This window comes from Oratosquilla oratoria, chromosome 22 (assembly GCF_046742065.1).
Source record: "Oratosquilla oratoria isolate Oo_2021 chromosome 22, ASM4674206v1, whole genome shotgun sequence".
NCBI classification, from domain to species: domain Eukaryota; kingdom Metazoa; phylum Arthropoda; class Malacostraca; order Stomatopoda; family Squillidae; genus Oratosquilla; species Oratosquilla oratoria.
Window position 1 is genome coordinate 33,345,127 of NC_134798.1, and position 21,443 is coordinate 33,366,569.

Sequence of the window (21,443 nt, forward strand, 5' to 3'; positions counted from 1 at the left end):
TCTATTTTTCACTTTTTCTTCAGAACGTCTTCTACGCCGTCCGTTCACTGAAGTGTGTGTGTATTTACCTAGTTGTATTTACCTAGTTGTATTTTACGGGAAGGGGAGCTATGCTCGTGGGGTCCCGTCTTCATATCTCATTTTATCTAAACTATTTTTAAATTCATGTATTGTTTTTGCACACACCACTTTCTCATCTAACTTGTTCCAACTGTCTATTACTCTGTGAGGAAAGCTGTTCTTTTTCAAATCTCTTCTATAGCTGTCTTTTTTTATTTTCTTTCCATGTCCTCTTGTATTTCTGTCATCCCATTTTATCAGATTCTCTCTGTCAGTAATTTCTATGCCTTTCATGATTCTGTAAATAGCTATCAAATCTCCTCTCTCTCTTCTTTGCTCTAGTGTCTGTAGTTTAAGTTTTTGTAGTCTCTCTTCATATGATAGTTTTGAGAGTGTTGGTGCCAATTTTGTAATTGCTCTTTGTATTCTTTCAAGTTTTTTTATACATTTTTTTGTACTTGGTGACCATATCGTTGCTGCATATTCCAATCTTGGTCTTATCAGGGTGATTAGGATTTTCCTCACCATTTCTTCATCCAGGTATGTAAATGCCACTTTGATTGTTCTTATTAAATTATAAGTTTCTCCAAAAATCTTATTTATATGTTTCTCAGGTGACATATTATTCATAACAATGACTCCCAGGTCCTTCTCATTTTCTACTTTTTGTATTCCTTTTTCTCCCAAATTATATGATCCTGTTGTTCTGTTTTTGCTTTTTCCAAATTCCATTATACTACACTTTTTTGTATTGAACTCCATCTCCCACTTCCTACTCCATTCCTGTACTTTATTTAGATCTCTCTGTAGTGATTCACAATCTTCTTCAGTTTTCACTCTTTTCAGTAGTTTTGCATCATCTGCAAAGAAGCTCATATAGCTTTCAATTCCTTCATCCATATCATTAATATATATAGCAAACATTATTGGGGCCAGAACTGTTCCCTGCGGAACACCGCTTATTACTTCATCCCATTTTGAGTGTTGGTCTCTTATCACTACTCTCATTTTTCTTTCTTGCAAAAAGTCTTCCATCCAATTTAGTAATTTACCTTGTATTCCTCCTTCAGTTTCTAATTTCTTAAGCAACTTCTTATGTGGTACTTTGTCAAAAGCTTTTTTTAGGTCTAGAAATGCACAATCAGCCCATCCATCTCTTTCTTGTATTATATCTATTAGCCTTGAATAGAAACATATTAAATTGGTGACGCATGATCGTCCTTGTCTGAATCCAAATTGCCTTGGATTTAGTACGTTGTTGTTGTTGTGTGTGTGTGTGTGTCTTTCTCTCACTCTCTCTCTCTCTCTCTCTCTCTCTCTCTCTCTCTCTCTCTCTCTCTCTCTAAGGATTTACAAAGGATTTTTCAAAGGCGGAGCATGCCGACAGGAGACCTTTTGGTCCATATCTAGGTCGGATGCGAAAAAATCATAATAATAATAATAGAATAATAAATAAAAACTATAATAATATAAATAACAAATAAAATACATAAATAAATGCATAGGTATGGTTAAATAATAAACAAACAGGTAAATAGTAAATAATGATATATTGACATATAACTAATAATAAATGAAAATCAAACAGACAAATTATAACAAAACAAAAACAAATAATATAAAATAAATTATAATCATTACAGCATCTCTCTCTCTCTCTCTCTCTCTCTCTCTCTCTCTCTCTCTCTCTCTCTCTCTCTCTCTCTCTCTCTCTCTCTCTCTCTCTCTCCCTCTCTCTCTCTCTCTCTCTCTCTCTCTATATCTCTCTCTCTCTCTCTCTCTCTCTCTCTCTCTCTCTCTCTCTCTCTCTCTCTCTCTCTCTCTCTCTCTCTCTCTCTCTCTCTCTCTCTCTCTCTCTCTCTCTCTCTCTCATGGCTGTAAACCATTAAATGTATGACAATAATATTCAGTATTATCTGATACAACATTCCGAGGATTAAATTCAATCTAGCTGTGATATGAAACTAGCGGTTTCTGTGTCTAGCGGAAATAAAACTCCCGAGTCCCGGCTTGTTTACATCTGCCAGACAAAACATAAATAAGCCAATTCAAATGAAATGGTTGGGCATTATTAGCATACAAATTAGGTTGCTAGGCCGCCTCTTGTAGTTAATGTGATAAGGATGAAGACTGTTTTCATGGTAGCTGAAAAGCCGTCATTGGCTCAATCGCTGGGAGAAATTCTTAGCAATAAACACTGCAGTTCAAGGAAAGGTAAGTTCAAGTTGAATAAGAAAATATTTTTGATTCATCATTCTGTTCCAGAAACACGCAAACACATTTTCACTATTTTTTTTTGTCATTTCAGGATCACGCAAATATGAATATTTGACATGAAAATTTGTTGTTCAATAGTTCTAAACCCAATATAACCTAACATAGACATTCCGTAGAAAAATCAAAAATACTTGTGAAATACAAAAAAAGGAAGATGTGGATAATCATAATGTGTTTATCATTTATGATACTAGAATAGAACCCTTGTTTGTATATGAAAGATCAATTTTCCTAAGGTTAGGAGCTATTAGACAATGAAAATTTCATTTTAAGTGTCCATGCTTGTGGGTTTCTGGAATCTTTAATCTTACCTTTTTTAATTTTCTCTTCACAAATTCTAATGAAATATTGGCTAAATTTTTAGGAGTGTACACTTATGTGATATAGCAAAAGGAAATTAAATATTAAATTTGTAAATTATAACATGTTAGCTAGGTCAATATGAAAATGGAATTCCTGATATTTGAGCTGAAGTAGTTCTCATGGGATGGAAAAAGTCGCTATGAGTATAATGCAATTTGATTTATCCATCTAGCTGTCCTAGTTCTCGAGATATTGCATTTTGAATGGAATTAAATCGGGCCTATTTTGTCCGAGGAAATCGGGCCGAAACGTGCGGTCTGACTGATCGCCGATCAAACGTAAACAATGACGGTTTTTACTGACAGGCACAATTTTATATAAAAAATTAGCATATGGTTGCATTATTTGACCTATTTTCTATAAGATGTGTGATTTCCATGTAATTTGATCATATAATTACGTTTTTATCCTCTGCAAAATTACCCACCACAGCTACGAATACCATAAAATTACATGAAAATCACACATTTTAAAGAAAATAATTTGAATAATTCAATTATATGCAAGGTATTACGCTAATAACCCAATAGTAACAAACTTAATAGTGTAGTTTGATCCATACCACCAGTGATCATAGATAGCGGGCAGGACGAATCGTAGCTGTGGTCCGTAATATTACGGAGGATGAAAACGTAACTTCTCTTCGATCAAATTACATGAAAATCACACATTTTAAAGGAAATATTTAAAATAATTCAACTATAAGTCTATTACACTAATAACATAATAGTAAGAAACTTAATAGAGTGAAGTTTGGTCCATATCACCAGTGATAGATAAGATGGCGGGATGGATGTTGATGTTGTTATCCAATAATCCGACCCGATAGAAAAAAAAACTAATTTAAACAACCAATTTCTCAGCTCTACCATAACATACTGACTTTATTTTGGTATTAGAATAATCCACGATACTAGTAGTTTTGGTTCATTATGGTCAGTTGCCCGCACGATAAATTTGTTAGCTCATTTTTTACGTTGAAACATATACCAATTTTTTATCTACTGCTGAATGCAGGCCGCCATATTTATCTAATGTTTTTATTCACCGACATGTAACTGATGATGTGAATGTTTGAAATTTATTACGATCGTAGTAAATACACTCACACAACATTTTTATTAATTAAATTTCCCGCGGTATGTAAATTTGGCCGTTTGAACGGCGTGCGCATAAAATGACGCGCTATTGTGCTTGTCATCGACGGTGGCGCCTCTGGTGGTGTTTGACCTACCTAAACATGTCAACATAATGTTTTTCTTGGAGGAAATCAGGAACAGAAAAAGTCGCTAAAAGCGATACTCAAACGAATGTTACAATGTAGCCGCTGCAACTGCTTGAGATGCCATCCTTGTTTTGGTAGATGCAAAGGTTGAAGAAATTAAAGTATAATGAATGCGTCTATTCCAACCTAACTTGCATTTAGTAATACAGTACCTTTAATTCTAGAGATTATTAGGGTTGTCATCGTCTTCGACCTTTGAATCTATTAAAACAAAGATGACATCTCAAGGAGTCACCGGGACTCCATTTGGTGTAAATTGCTTTCTTTAAGCACCATTCTCAGTTATTGATTTCTGTCAAGAAAAATGTATATTACCAAATTTTTTATATACTCAGTCCATTGATTTGTATTAGGTATATTACCAAATTTTTTATATACTCAGTCCATTGATTTGTATTAGGTAGTTTAACAATCGTGTACACTATCATCTACAATATTACTATGGTATGAAGAATAGCTACAGGCAGCTGTCCATTTACCAATACTAAACAAAGGTTTTATTCTAGTATCACACAAATATATTTTTCACTTTTTTTTTTTTTTTTTTTTTTTTTAGATTTATCAATGGAATGGTTAGGTTAGGTAAATTTTTAGGATTCACACCTACATAATATTCTGTTGGAAAATTAAATACTCATTTTGTAAATTATAATACATTAGGATTATATAGTTTTTTTTGTATTATTTTAGATGTGCACACCTATGTGATATAGCGACATAAGATTAAATATTAATTTTGTAAATTATGATACAAGAATGTAATATGCGATTTTCTTGGTGGAAAAAAAAAATTGCTGCAAGCAAACTTACTAATGAACAAAGCTGCTAGGATACAGCATGAATGCCATGCCAGTCCAGTCACTATCAGATGACAACTTTCATGTTGTGGACAGAGTGTTCTCCAACTCCAGGTGATGTTAATAAGTGCTGTTACAAAGACAATAGGGCTTCCTTGAACTTTATAAGAGAACATGGGGTTCTGCCATCGTTTGTTAATTGTACAATAATAATCAGGCCGTCTGCATCCATGACAATGACAACGACCTGGATTCTTTAGGATTTGAGGTACCGAATTACTAAACATTAGTTAGGTTATGTAGGTTAGTTAGGTTAGATTAAATTAGGTTAGGTTAAGTTAAAATAGACTAATTTATCCTTTCATTCCTTTAACCTCGACACCTGTCATTGTGATACCTGATGAGGGCTTGAATTTCTGGTGTAAAATTTGGGTTGTGCGATTTTCTGGTCCCTCAGGAGATGTATTTCTAATCTGCATTATGCACATCCAGAGGAGAAGACCTCATGGTGGTGGACATAAAATTGTAGTGGGATTCAATTTGGAGCTTGTTGACAGTTTCACATACCTTGGCTCCAAATTGTCACCAGAAAATAATATATATCTCGAAGTGGATGAGCGCATCAGATCCGCAACAAAAGCATTCCATGGCTTAAGATCTTTGTTCAAGTCAAATATTCTATCTAGAAAAAAAGACAAGGCTATATTCCACCATGATACGGCCTGTGGTAACATTCGGGGTCAAAACCTAGAGCCTTAGCCAACTCAGAGACAAAATTGCTCAGATTTGAGAATAATACTTGCAAATCAAAATGCAGCCCAGTGTATAATGGCAAGTTAGATTTATGGAGAAGGCATTACTCACATGAAGTCTGGGATCTAATACCCATGCCTCAAGTGACTGACTACATTAGATCATCAAGACTGAGGTGGCTTGGCCACATTCTCAGACAGATTCACTTCTTGTGTTTTCACCGAGAATATAGTGGGCAGGAGACCTCGAGGACACCCCCATACTAGATGAAGGAATATGGTGGAGAATGACTTGCGAGCCCTTGATGTTGACCCCGATGATATAGAGATGTTAGCAGGAGATCAGAGAGTCTGGAGGCATCTTGTTGTAGCAGCCTGGGGCCTCAATGGGCCTGTAGTACCAGAGTAGTAGTAGTATTTTCTATGGTTGTGTTGAAGGTGTGCACAGCAATGTCTGTGTTTGTCTTACTGTTCAGTGTCTCAAAGTGTGTCTCTTCAGTGAAAGCTTCCCAGTGCTGTCTTTTGTAATTAGTGTCTGTATGACTGTGGCCTACTGGGGTGTATCTAGTTTTGGTGGCAATGATGATTGGAAGGCAAGTGGATCCAAGGACTCTGATAATTTTCCTAGAAGATTTTGGGGTTAAACAGGGGGAACAGGTGATGCCATGAAAGGAAGAGGTGTAGAGGGCTTGATGGGGGAAATATGTGTGATTATGGGTGTTGTTCATGACACAAGCTGTCTGTAATTCAAGCCCTCTGTCTATGTTGGGTTGTTGACATACTAGGCCAACAATTTGGCATTAAAGTTGCCACCTAGGATAAGGGGGATGGTGGTGAGTTGGTTGAGGTTAGGCCTGAAGTTGTTGGGAACTGTAAGGGATGATTGGGGAAGGATGGATGTGTTAACTATTGTGATCATGGATTTGTTACCTTGAAAGTGGCGATCACACCTTGGTCTATGGGTTGGATGAGTGCTGTCATGTTTTTGGGCAGAAACATCACCTCTATGTTGTCTGCCCAATCTTCCATGGTTGTTGGGTGGCTTGGGGCATTGTCAACCAGCAGGAGGAAATTGTTGGCAATGTATTCTTTGGCAGTATAATCACTCAGTGCAAGGGACAAATAATTTGCAACATAATGCTGGTTCATATAAGTTGTCATCCAGGCCTTCTTGTTGGATCTATATATCACTGGGAGATATTCTTTCACATAGCCCTTAAGTACCCTTGGGTTTCCACAGTGGTAGATCAGTAAAAGCTTCAGCTTCAGGTCCCAAGCTACATTACCACCCAGCACCAGGGTTAATCTGTCTTTGGATGCTTTAAATCCTGGTGTTGTTTTCTCTTTAGCATTAAAGGTTCCGGATGACATTTTCTTCCAATACAGGCCTGTCTCATCATAGTTTAACACCTGTTTGGCACTGTAGACACACTCTTCAATGTGTTTTTTTCAGTGTTGGTGTGAATGCTGCAGTGGCAGGCTTGTCAAAACTTGCTGCCTCACTAGTCATCTTGATGCTGTGTAAGGCTGCTCAGTCTTTAAAACAGTTGAACCAACCCTTACTGGCACTGAAAGTTGACTTATCCTTAACTTCATATCCCTTCTTATGTAGATCATTATAAATCAAGAGAGCTTTCATTGTCACAAGGAAGATAGAAAGAGAATTGCAGCAGCAAGACAGGTCATCAATCCACAGCCTTAAGAGCCTCTCCATTTCCTCCATTATTAGTTCCCTCTGCCTCATCAGACTGCCAGGTAGCAGATAGTACTGCATGCATCCTGCAAATCATGGCCTTGCCTCCAGCTTTCAGCAACTCCACACAGATGTTGCAGATGCCAGCTGCCTTTCCACCCTTCAACTTACAGCCTCTTTGACCTCTGTCAGAGAGGGCAGAGATTTGTCTCTCTATGGATCAGGAACTACCACTTGAACACCATCAAAGGGGAGCTGTTGGCTTGGAGGTTCACCCATGAGTAACTGGTCAAAGTACTCAGCAAAGGGGCTACATCCCTCTACACTTGACACTAGCTCACCATCAGCTTTTCAGATTGTGCTCCTGTGGGTCACAGATTTGAAGCAGAGTTTTTCAGGGCTCGGTAAACAGGCCTGAAGTTGTTTGCCTTAAAATGGCCCATGACATCCTCAGCAATTCTCATGGCATACCTCTCCTTACCCATTCTCATGAGAGCTTTAGTCTGCTATTTCTGAGTCCTGTATTGGTCCATGTCCCAGGTTATTCTGGCAGCATGGCCTAACTCTACTCTCCAGTGTCTCCCACAATGCCATGCTACTTCTTAACTTTGGACACTCTCCAACACACTTATCAGCAGCTTTCAGAATCTCATGTTTAACTGTGTCCCACAGTTCTTCAGCGTCCTCAAGAGAGCCAAATACTTCAAACCAATTAGAGATTACTACTGTATACTCCTGGGAACATGCCTCATCCCTGAGTTTCTCCAGATGAAACCCAGGTTGGTTACATCTTAGAATTCTCCTGGATTTGATATGCAGTCTGAATGTTTTGACCGCAAGTCTGTGATCAGTCCCACAGAATTCAGCACTTCAATAAACCCTGCAGTTCTGTAGGATATTCCAACAAGTATGTGATTGATCTTAACCACTCCTCTGGCATTACTATACCATGTCCATTGATGTGACTCTTGTCTCTGGAACCAGGAACCAGCAATCCTCAGCCTTCTGGACTTTGCAAAGTTCAGAAGGAGAGAACTGTTAATGCTCCTGGTTCCAGAACCATGTGGGTTAATATATACTTCATAGCCAGCTCTGTCAGTGCCAGTAACAGCATTGAAGTCGCCTAAAACAATAAGTGTGTCTCATGGTTGGCACTGATCAACTACAGATTCAGGCTTGGTATAGAACATCTCTTTAAGGTTTTATACCTCAGTAGGAGCATATACTACAATACAAAAGATGAAGCCCACCAACATCATACACTCATCAACCAGAGTAACCTTTACAATGATGTGCTGTAGTTGGCTAGATATGCCTACAGCTACTCCCATAAGGTGAGCCTTTACTACTGATCTCACTACTAAGCCTACCAGTGGTTCACACCAGGCCTGGCTTAATGTGTTTGTACCTCATTTGCAACATCCCAGCATCCCATACAGCAGGTTTTGTGATTTTGAAGGGGACAGGTTGCAAGCCCATCCTATACACACACACACACACACACCCAAGATTCTTGACATAACATACAGTATATCCAAGTCATCCAAACAACACATCACAAACATAAAGACAAAATTCACACCTAGACTCAATACATTCAAATCACAAATGTGGGAAGTGAGCTTCAACATCAAGAAATGTAGTATAATGGAGTTTGGAAAAAGTAAAAATAGAATATCAGGGCAATATAAAATTGGTACAAAGGTAGTAAAAAAAATGTTAGCTTAGAAAGGGACCCAGGAGTAATTATCAGCAAAGACATGTCACCAGACAAGCATATCAACAAAATAGTCGGAGAAACCTTCAATTTTCTAAGATCAATGAAAGTGGCCTTTACTTGGATGAGGAAATGGTAGAGAAAATATTAGTCACACTGATAAGACCAAGATTAGAGTATGCTGCAATACTAAGGACACCCAGTATGAAAAAGAAATTAGAAAGAATCCAAAGAGCAATGACAAAGGTGGCACCAGCACTCTCTAAATCAGCATTTCTCAACCAGGGTTCCCCAGAACCCTAAGGTTCTGCAAAAGGTCCCTAAGGGCTCTGTGAGAACAAGTGAGATAAGCTGATGCACTTTTGATTTTTGATTTAATTTCATTTACAGAATTGTGAAAGAGATGGAACTCTTCAACAGAGAAGATTTATTAAAGTGGGATAAAAGAAAAACAAGAGGACATGAAAAGAAACTCAAAAAGGATAGTTATAGAAGAGATCTGAAAAAGAATAGTTTCCCACACAGTGGTAGATATCTGGAACAAATTGGATGAGGCAACAGTATATGCAAAAACCATACAAGAATTTTTAGAATAAACTTGTTGCTGAAAGATACAAAGATGGGTCACTGCAAGCATAGCTCTTTTCCCTTATAATACAACTAGGTAAATACATGCAGCTACAGCATTTGGACACAACAAAGAAACTAACATTACAGTACAGTATACAATGTATACACTCAGTGTTGAATTATCCAAGCCCTGCATAGGCCTCTTAACATCATTGAGACACACCACAACACCCTGCAGACTATATGGAACAAAGTCCCAAAGATAATTACATGAAGATAATTACAAGCTGCACAAATACAACACCTACAGACTATCTACACCATGAAACTAAAGTCCATAAAGTCGAGGATTACCTGAATCTGAAAGGCAAACACTTGCTGCAGTTTCCACAAATGCAACACACAGACATGCCAAGAAAAATCAAAGCAACACTCGGATACCTATATTACACACAAATATTCTCTTCTCTTCCTCCACAACCTCCAGATACCCACCTCCTGAGGCATATCCCTAATCATATCACCCACTGCACCATCAACAAACTGAAGGTCAGTACATTACTGCATGCCAGACCACCTGACATCCATCCCTCTGAATCCATTCTCACTTGATGAGGACAGTCCACCTGGCCAGACTGTGGTGCAACCAAAATCCCTTCTGGATGACCAGAGGCAGATGGTTGAACATATTACAGATATCTGTCCAGTATGTAACACTTCACCCCATACTATTCAACACATTATGGAAGATTGCATTATACACAATTATGCATGCCAATAATGCAACATATACTCTCTAAGGGATTTATGAGAAAACCCATTCCAGCCATGATGTTCCTCAGGAATACTCAACTGCTCAGCCAGACAGCCCAAAGAACAAAATCATCATCATCCACATAGAAACACATACACACCCTGATGACTAAACAAACCCATCAAGAAAAACCACCCAACTCAATACTCCAACAACAACCCCCAGATATAAGCCCTACAGAGAGAACCTTCCACATCTGACAAAAACCAGGCTTAGAAAATTAGAGAATAGAAGACAGGACCCAGCAAGCATTGCTCCTTTCCTGTACACTACAATTAGGTAAATACGCTGGCATGCTTGTGGTCAGGACACCATCTGTCATTGAGACAGTATGAACACAATGGGTCTGGTCACAGATTCCAGCTGCATCAAATACAACCACCACACAAAAGACACAGAACACCTACTACAATGCTCCATACTGGTAATACATAGACAACAACACAGTATCTCATCCCTAAGTGACTTATGGTCCCACTCAGAGGCTGTTACCAGTTTCCAAGAGGCCTCAGGTCTTCTGCAAGAGAGACTTGGGGCAACAGATTGATCTTTATGTTTTGATTCTCCCCCACATCACTCTCTTCATTTCACTCCCAAAACATCTTTTTTATTTGTCTCAAAATTCTCTGTCAAATTCCTACCCCATTTTACATTTGCTCTCCTTCCTCACATTGTTTTGCTTCTCTCTTTTTCTTGTTTCTCATATGCTTCCTCAGTTCTACCTTTCAACCAATCCTCATATGCCTACTTCTTCTCTTCCACCATTGCCCTTGCCTCATCATCCTACCATTCACTGAGAGAGAGACTTAGAAGTTCTAGTGAGTCCTAACCTTAAATCCAGGAAACCATGCATTAGTGCCAGGAATAAAGCTAACAGAGGATTAGGTTACATTGCTAGGACGTTTATGAATAGAAGTGCAGAAGTAATTATCAAACTCTATCTGGCATTAATTAGACCCATCCTTGACTATGCGATACATTTTTGGTCTCCGTCCTATAGAATGGACATCGATTCACTAGAATCAGTACAGAGGAGAGTGACCAAAAGGATACATGGGCTTAGAAATGTACCATACAAGAAGAGGCTTAGGCATCTTAGCTTACACTCTGGAAAGACACAGAGTGTGGGGTGATCTAATAGAGGTGTTCAAGTGGATCAAAGGTTTTAACAAGAGTGTGGACAAGGTCATCATATTAAGATAACTGGGTAAAACTTGCAGTAATGGATTTAAATTGGACAAATTTAGATTTAAGAAGGAAATGGGCAAGAACTTGTTTACTAATAGGGTGGTCATTGAATGGAATAGACTTAGTTTCAGTGCTCACTACATGGTTACTATCTGTTGTTTTAAGAAACTGTTAGACAATTTTATGGATGGGGATGACAGGTGGTAATGGACATGGAACTTCCTAGTGTAAACCTTATTATCTCTTGTAGTCTCCTTCATTCTTATGTTCTTATTCACCACCTTTCTGTCTGTTCCCTACCATCCTTCTCATCCTACATATCATCTTTGTGCACCTTGTTACTTTTTTCTTGAAACATACCCAATCTTCTACTACTGCTTCCCCTTTATCCTTCACTACCTCCCATACCCCACACAGCTTCTTCTGGTATTCTTTTTCCTTTTCCTTTTTTTTTTACTCTGAACCCCTCTCTACCTCCCACCCTTTTCTTCCTCCACTCTCAACTTCCTGTTTACCAGAAAATTATCCAACAGTCACCCCCACTCTGTCCTCCAAGAAATGTAATTTCCAGAATTCTTCTGATCCTTCCTTTGGGTACCACTACACAGTCCACTAATGTCCTGTTAGTCACCCTTCCCTCCATCAACTTTTCCCTTGTATACTTATGCTTGGCTCTCTTACATAGTGTTTACTATCAACAGCTTCCATTCTAAATACATCAACAGCATCTCTCCATTACAATTCTTACCTGGCACCCCAAAACTCTACTACTACATCTGTAGTTAGATAAGTTCACAATTGAATATACAGCATTAAAAGATTTGCCATCCCAAGGTAAGAGAATATGCAGACATTTAGCTACAGGAACAGCCTTTGATCACACATGTCTAAGTTTGGTATCATTGATGATGCATGTTTGCGAGAGAAGTTCCATGGTGATTTATTGGAAATTTACTAGTTTTAAGCATGAATGCTTTCACGAAATTATTTTAAGAATTTTCATTGTATTTGAAAATTTCATTGTATTTGAAAATTTCATTGTGGAATGAGTTTATTAAATGCTTTATTCATTTCTCACTTTTGCTTTCAGGTCATATTTGTTTTAGTAGTATTCACTGATTTTTTATCTTTTACCATGTTTGGTTTTAATGGCACTTGCAGTGTCCATGAGTGGAATGGCAACTTTCAAAATAAGGTGTGCATTTTAAGGTGACATCTTACTGTAACGAGATTACTAAATACCTTAGTTATTCATTTCCCATTTTTGTTTTCAGGTCATAGCTGTTTCAGTGTCATTTCCTGATTTAGATAATGCACTTTCCTATAAGAAACTGTTATTCTCATATCTCATTTCATTTATTTTTTACTTTGTTAGGATTTAATGGCGCTTGCAGTGTCCATGAGTGGAATGGCAGCTTTCAAAATCAAAGTGTACGTTTTAAGATGACATCTGTGTGTGGACATGTTATGTCCATGGACTTCCCTGGTAAATACAACAATTGGGACCGGGTAGATCCAGTAAGTTTATCATTTGCTTTGTTCATTAGTTAACTAGTTGATCATGACCTACTTCCATAATTGCAATGCATTGTACACAGACCACTATAATGGTTTGTAAAATTTACTTTGTATGTTCTGTTCAATGTTTATATATATATATATATATATATATATATATAATATTATATATATATATTATATATATATATATATATATATATATATATATATATATATATATATAATATGCATTTCTTATTGAATAAGACAGCAAATTAGGCGTTAGTTATCTTCTTATTGAGACTTTCTTTTCTTCTAATAACTTTTCTCTCTAAAGGAGGGAGAAGGTATACAATACTTCCAAACAAGTCCATGATTGGGTAGGAAAACGAACATTTTACGACATTTCGCCTATGCATTAGGCATCTTCTGGTAATTTATTCAGAAAAGCTACATACTAATATATTACAAAGATACATTGGGAGAGATCTAGGACTGTGACAGTTCATCCTTTCCAGCCCCGCTACTTGTGACCCATACAATCATCATCACCACCAAAACAAGATGCACCCCAGCTGGCCACAGACACACTTACACCAATTACAAGAGAGCTAACTGGGAAGCCTTTAATGAAGAGACAGAACAACATTTTGAAACACTTAACAGTACACCAATCACAAACATAAACAATGCTGTGCACGCTTTTAATACAATCATACAAAACGCAGACAAGAGATACATCCCTAGAGGCAACAGAAAATCACACAACCCCAACTTCACACCAGAAATCCAAGGCCTCATCAGACAACGTGACACACTTAAACACGATACCCCCACACCTATCCCTCAAAACATAGCAGACCAAATACAAACACTAAACACTGTGATTGCCAATAAAATACATGAACAAAAAACACAAAATTGGCAAAACTTTATCAATACACTTGATCACAAAACAAACACCAGCAAATTGTACAAAACACTCAACAGCATCACACTATCCAACACTAACACTACACGCTCTCACGCAGCAATAATCACAACAACAGATAATCTACCCTCAAACAGACAACAAGCAAACGCACTCATACGTCATTTTGCACAGACGAGCCATCTTACATCTCACCCTGACGACCGACGCACCATTCGACGTAAGAAAGACTTTCCCACAGACTCAGACTATACACCCTTCATAGACAGTCAGACAAAACTCATAATGCATAGTCTCAAGCACTCATCTGCCTGTGGCCCTGATAACATAAGCAACATCCACCTAAAACACATTGGACCACAAGGTATACACGCACTCACAAACATTGCAAACTACAGCTATTCACACAACACTATACCCGACATCTGGAAGCATGGTAAAATAATCACCATCCCAAAACCGAACAAAGACCCAACAATCCCATCATCGCACCGCCCAATCACACTTCTCTGCACCCCCTCTAAAGTCATTGAACGCCTAATACTTAAACTTGTCACACCATATATTCCCCTTGCTGACTCACAACACGGTTTTAGGCCACTACACTCCACAAACACTCTTCTGACAAACCTCACACAAAGAATTTTTGATGGCATCAATTCAGATAGGCCCCACCACAGAACACTTCTTATAACATTGGACATTAGTAAAGCTTTTGATGCTATCCCCCGCCACAACCTAACAAATAAAATATATAACACAGACATGCACAATAACACCAAAAGATGGCTGGCCAATTATCTGGCAGGCAGGAATGCTCATGTGTCATATAATGGCCAATCATCGCACATCAGAAACATTAAGAACGGAGTACCGCAGGGCTCAGTTCTATCCCCCACATTATTTAATCTATACATGCATGACTTACCCACGCCAGACACCTCAGAAATACAAATCTCTTCTTACGCAGACGACATAACAATCACATGCACACATCGTAACACAGACAAAGCTGCAGAAATAATCCAGCCTTACCTTGACACACTCAACACATGGTTCATCACAAACAGACTCAAAATAGCTCCAACCAAATCTACAGCAACACTTCTCACCAACTGGACAAAAGAACACAAATACATACCTCATCTCTACATCAACAACACTCTAATACCACACACAAACACACCGAAAAGTCTTGGTGTAACATACGATACATCCATGTCTTTCAAACAACACCTCACAAACATAAAAAAACAAATGCACACCTAGACTTAACGCACTTAAGTCAATCACTGGAACAACATTTGGACAAAACAAAGAAACTAATATAACAATATACAAACAATGTATACGCTCAGTGATGAATTATGCGAGTCCTGCATGGGCTCCTAATCTCAGTGAGACACACCACAACACCCTTCAAATCATACAAAACAAAGCCCTAAAAACAATTACAGGCTGCACAAATACATCACCTACAGACCATTTACACCATGAAACAAAAGTCCTCAAAGTCAAGGAACACCTCGACATGAGAGGCACACAAACACTTGCTGCAGCCACCACAAACACATCACACCCGTTACACTACATAGCAGAACACCCACACACACCAAGAAACATTAAAACTACACCTAAAGACCTTTATTACACACAGATACTCTCTTCTCTTCCTCCACAACCACCAAATACCAGCCTCCGGAAACATATTCATAATCATATCACTCACCGCTCCATTAACACACTGAAAGACAACACACTGCTGCATGCCAGACCCCCTGATATCCACCCTTCTGAATCCTCTCTCCCACGTAAGGACAGAGTCCACTTGGCCAGACTGCGATGCGGTCACCACCCAGCACTTCTAAGCTACCAGAGGAGGCTGGACGATCGTGTTGTGAACAGCTGCCCAGGATGTAACACTTCACCCCATACCATACAACACATAATGGAAGACTGCATTATACACAATCATGCACGCAAACAACACAACATACACTCTATAAAGGATTTGTGGGAAAACCCAGTCTCGGCTGTGGCCTTCCTTGGGGAGACGGGACTGCTCGGACAGACAGTCTAGGGAACGACAACAACAACAACAACAACTCTAGGGTCCTGCACATGTTTTGTTGTATGTTAGTAAGTGGTAAATAATTTCTGATCCTCAATGCCTCCATGCATTTTAGTTTTGTTATAATATTATTCCTGGCGATTATCATTGTGTTCTTGTTTAGGTGTTCTCTTGGTATGTTGCTCTTGTGAGATTTCGTCATGTGTGATTTTATTGCCCCGTTCTGCATGTGGTATGTGAGTCTTTGTGAAAGTGTTTGTGTTGTGTACCCGATATACTCATCTGTACAAAGTGCACCATCTTTGTTAAAAATACAAGTATATTTGTACACAACATTGCTCTGTTTAATTTATCCTTATGTGCTGCCAAATTATTCTTCATGATTAGAGATGATGTTCTGGGGTTCCTGTAATAAATTATCAAATTAAGCTTATCCCCTTCTTTTGCAGGTTCACAATTCTTTTTTATTATTTCTTTCAGAACCTTTTCATCTTTTTTATAAACAGAAGACATTGTGTTGTGGTAGTAAAGGTTAATATTATTGAATTTACTACTTTCATTTAAAACGGTGGTGCTGACTAAATTTATTTCAGTTTTTATTTCTTTGTCAATGTCTTTCAACGGGAAGCCATTATTAGTTAAGATTTGTTTTATCCTGTTTATCCTTATGTAGTGCCAAATTATTCTTCATGACTAGAGCTTACACGTACCATATTGAAAACTCCGTCCTAAGTTCCATCAACCCTTCACCAAAAATGTATTTAAGGTACATAGACGACATCTTTGTTGACGTAGATGGAGACGAGCAGCTTGAAAGCCTTAAGAGGGCTTTGGAAGAGAACCTTGCCTATGATTTACTATTGAAAAGAGTGTAGAGAAAAAATTCCTTTTTTAGAAGTGTGGGTAGATGGGTCAGATGGCATTTTCACCATTGATGTTTACAGAAAACCTAGTGACTCAGAAAGGTGTCTAAACGGAATGAGTGAATGCCCCTCTAAGTAAGTAAAGTGTGGTATGGGCTTACATTACAAGGGCCTTCAAAATTTGTTCAAATTGGTCCCTTCTTCACCAAGAATTAAACAGGATAAAACAAATCTTAACTGATAATGGCTTCCCAACTCTCTTTTTGAAAGAATTTTCTGAGTTTCCCAAAATCTGTTTTGGTATACACCAGTCTTCCTTTTCTGTGTTTCAAAAATCCTCTCCACCTTTTATTGTCAATATATTTCTTTAGAGTTAAACTAACCTATAATTACCAAGTTTCCTCCTTTCAGTATTTCATTTAACGTATGCCTTGTGTCCTCCAACATTTTGGAATGGTCACTCTTTTTCCAATAATGTGTTTTTGGGGGGCATATATATCACTACAAATTTTCTATTTCTCATGTCACTATTTTCAGCTTTTATCGTAATCAGTTTCACATTATTTCCTTCTGCAATCCTTGTCACATTTAAGCCTTTCTTAGTTAAAAACATAACTGCACTCTTTTTTTCTTCTCTATTTTTAATCCAGTGATTATATATACCTTGCCAACACTATTTGGTAATAGTGGATCTTTTAATTTCATATCCACAATTCCCATTATATCTAGTTTTTCTTCCACTAGATAATCATTTAATTCAGTTAATCCTAAAATCATGTCATCTATGTTGGTATACATTATCTTTAATTTTTTCTTTTTCCTTCTTGTTTTCTGTTTCGTGTTATCTTTGTATATATATATATATATATATGTATATATATATATATATATATATATATATATATATATATATATATATATATATACCATTTGCTCAACTTCAAGTCCAGCACTCTCCAAAAAAAAATATATATTTTCGGTCTCTATTCTTCTATCAATTTTTCATTAGCTTCATTTTTTTGTGCCTTTTCTCTCTCTTTTTCCTCATCACTCATTTCCTTTTTTATCCATATATTTTTGTATTTTTCACTTTTTGCTAACTTTACTGTTTTTGTAAGCACTTCTTTCACCATCATTTGAGAATTTAGTTTAATTTTAGAGGTCTGTTTTTTTTCTTTAGAGTATAGTCCCATTCCATGCACTTCTATTTCTTTTTCCATATCTTGCCCCTCTTGTATTTCAGAATTTCTTTTGCCGTTTCTCTTTTTTCTCTTAAGTATCAAGCTACATTGTGTTTTTCCTTAATACCATGTACTACTATAAACTTTTTTTATCAACTGTCCCTGACCCTATTTTTTTTCTCTTTAATTACTTCAATGATTGTTTCCTGTGCATTTTCTTCCACTTGTTGAACAATTTCTTTAAAAGCTATTTTTTTTTTCTGACCTACTTTCCAATGATTTTTTATCTCTTGAAGATGTCTCTTTTATGGTATCTCCAAATTTCTCGGTCACTGCTTGCATTTGTTCTTTTACTTCTCTTTTCAAAGCTTAATTTTTGTTAGTATTCATTTTTTATCCTTTCATTTTCATTTTCAACTATATATAATTTTTTTTTAGGTCATCAAGCTCTCTGTTAGTCTCGGCATTCTTTTTAAACTTGTTTATTTCTCAATACATTGACCTGTATTCTGCTTTTAGATCTATAATTTCATTTATTAGTTCTATAATCTATTGATTTCATGAAATATTTTTATACCTCATCTCCCTTTCTAAATCTATGCCTTTACCTAGTATTCTACCTTCTTTTGCAAACCTGGCGAGACCAATATTCTCATCATACCTTTGTATACGTAGAGGCGTTTTTATATTACAGCTTTTTTTATGACATTTAATCCTGCTCACATCTAGTCTTCTTTTAGTTGCTTCACCATATTTTTGTCTGCCTTCACCATTCTCCATTTTAGATTATTTTTTATTCAGTAGATTTACTCTAATAAAGCATTTTGGTTACTTGTTAAGCGAAGATCTCCCACACAATACCTGACTAGGTATTTCCTCCAACTTAGCAAAAAAGCGCTGTACTCCAGAGCTCATTGTAGACATCTGTTCCAAATGGTGGTTTTTGTGTGTATTTTGTATTTACCTAGTTGTATTTTTACGGGAAGAGAGCTATGCTCGTAGTGACCCACTTTTGTATCTTTCATCATCCAGTTTGATCTTAAATTCTTGTATAGTTTTTGCACTCACTGTTTCCTCATTCAGTTTGTTCCAGATATCTATCACTCTGCGGAAAGTTATTCTTTTTCAGATCTCTTCATTAACTATCCTTTTTAAGTTTCTTTTCGTGTCCTCTTGTTTTTCCTTTATCCCACTTTAGTAAGTCGTTTCTATCAAGGACTGCCATCCCTTTCATAATTCTGTAGATGGTTAGCAGGTCTCCTCTTTGTCTTCTTTGTTCCAGGATTGGTAGTTCGAGTTTGTCCAATCTTTGTTCGTATGTCAATTTGGAGAGAGTTGTTGCTCTTTGAATTCTGTCTAATTTCTTTGTTCTTTTTAGTACTAGGTGTCCATAGTGTCACAGCATACTCTAATTTTGGTCTTATCAATGTAACTAATATTTTCTTTACCACTTCTTCATCCATGTAGTCAAAGGCTACTTTCATTGATCTTAATAAATTTAAAGTTTCTCCTACTAAATTGTTGATATGTTTGTCTGGTGCCATGTCATTGGTGAAAGTTACTCCTAGGTCCCTTTCCAAGTTGACTTTTTTAATTTCCTTTGTACCAATTTTGTATTGTCCTGATATTATGTTTTTGATTTTTCCAATTTCCATTATACTACATTTCTTAATGTTGAAATTCACTTGACTCTTCTGATTCCATTTCCAGATTTTGTCCAGGTCTTCTTGTAATGATTTACAATTTTTCTCTGTACTTACTCTCTTTAGTAGTTTTGCATCATCTGCAAGGAAGTTTATATAACATTCCACACCTTCATCCACAGCAAACATTATCATTGCCAATACAGAACCTTGTGCAACTCCACTTATCATTTTTTCCCAGTTTGAGTTCTTGTCTCTGAGTACCACCCTCATTTTTCTTCCTTTCAAGAAATCTTTCATCCATTCCAATAACTTAACTTGTATTCCACCAATTGTTTCAATTTTTTTAGTAGCTTTTTGTGTGCCAAGATAAGAGGGGTGAAGTGGGTGGAGGGGAGTGGAGTGTGATAGGGATGGAATGGGTGGGAATGGTTTTTATGCCTTTGTTTTTTGGCCATCTCCCTTATAAGGGGGAAAAATGCCTTTGGTATATATATGTATATACTTGTAAGGGAGACCGGTCTATAGTTGGTTGTATTTTCTTTGTCCTCACCTACAGTATTTACATTTTTCCAATCTCTTTTCTTCTCACATTTTGTTCTTTTAGTTCGAACTCTATTAGTATGTGGTCACTCTTCCCAATTGGTGTCTTGTATTCCATTTTGTCCACAATTTCAGGCTCTGATGTGAATGTTAAGTCCAGTCTCAACAGTTCTTCATTGTTTCTATATCTGGGATTTTCCTTCACCCATTGAGTCAATGTGTATTCACTGTTGGTGTCCAGTAGAATATTTCCCCAAAGTTCCTCTCCACCTTTTACTATCATTTCTTCCCAACATATTTCCTTTTATTTAAAGTCACCATAATTACCATGTTTCCTCCTTTCAATAACTCAATGTATTCTTTGTGTCTTCCAGTATTTTGGAATGCTCACTATCAGTCCAAGCCTGTGTTTTTGGGGCCACATATACTACTATAAATTTTCTACTTTTCATATTTCTGTTTTCAACTTTAACCATAATCAATTCCACATAATTTTTTTCTTCTGTTATCTCTGTCACATTCAGACCTTTTTTAATCGAAAACATAATTCCTACACCCTGTTTTTCTCTTCTCTTTTTTGCCCAATGGTTGTATACACCTTGTCCCACAGTATTTGTTGGTAGTAGACCTTTCAATTTTGTCTACAGAATTCCCATTATGTCAGGTTTCTCTATTAACAGATAGTCAATTAATTTAGTACAGAAATCACACTACCTGTGTATGTACATGTTATTTTTATTTATTAGTTTTTTCTATGTACCATTTTCTCAGCCTCAGGTCCAGTACTCGCCAAAAAAAAAAAAACTCATTCTTTTCAGTCTCCGTTGTTCTCTTATTTTTTTCATATGCTTCATTTCCAAGTGCCTTTTCTTTTTCTATTTCCTTATCAATCATTTCCCTTTTTATCCATACATTTTGATAATTTTCACTGTTTACTAGCTTTGCTGCTTTTGATAGTACTTCGTCAGCTATTGATATGCACGTAAATAAAGGGGGGGGATACAGTAAACTCAAACTGCATATTATTTTTGTCTTCCTTTCTTCCTCTTCTCTTCTTGAATTATAATTCTACTCATGAATAATTTTCAGGCAGAACTCTTTACGTGCCCTACAGAGAAGAAAGAGGCAACAGCAAAATTGAGGATGCCGGAGTTTTTGGCTAAAGAGGCGCGTGGTGCAGATTACCTAGTGTTGT

The 21,443-nt window shown here is 37.1% G+C and overlaps 1 protein-coding gene across 4 annotated transcripts in view; it reads left to right on the top strand.

Moving 5' to 3' along the window:
- The first annotated feature begins 2,034 nt into the window (after positions 1–2,034).
- Positions 2,035–21,443, top strand: part of Top3beta (DNA topoisomerase 3-beta) — a 140,492-nt gene continuing 121,083 nt past the window's right edge. For 2 of the 4 annotated variants that reach the window (XM_076205729.1, XM_076205733.1), the window contains exons 1-3: positions 2,038–2,274; positions 12,892–13,034; positions 21,338–21,443. The exon at positions 21,338–21,443 is cut by the window's right edge and continues 92 nt beyond it. In XM_076205729.1, the coding sequence (XP_076061844.1) occupies positions 2,184–2,274; positions 12,892–13,034; positions 21,338–21,443 (340 nt within the window). In that variant the 5' untranslated portion in view covers positions 2,038–2,183. Of the gene's footprint in view, positions 2,275–12,891; positions 13,035–21,337 lie in introns of all 4 variants that reach the window. The other 2 variants (XM_076205732.1, XM_076205730.1) reach the window with 2 other exon arrangements.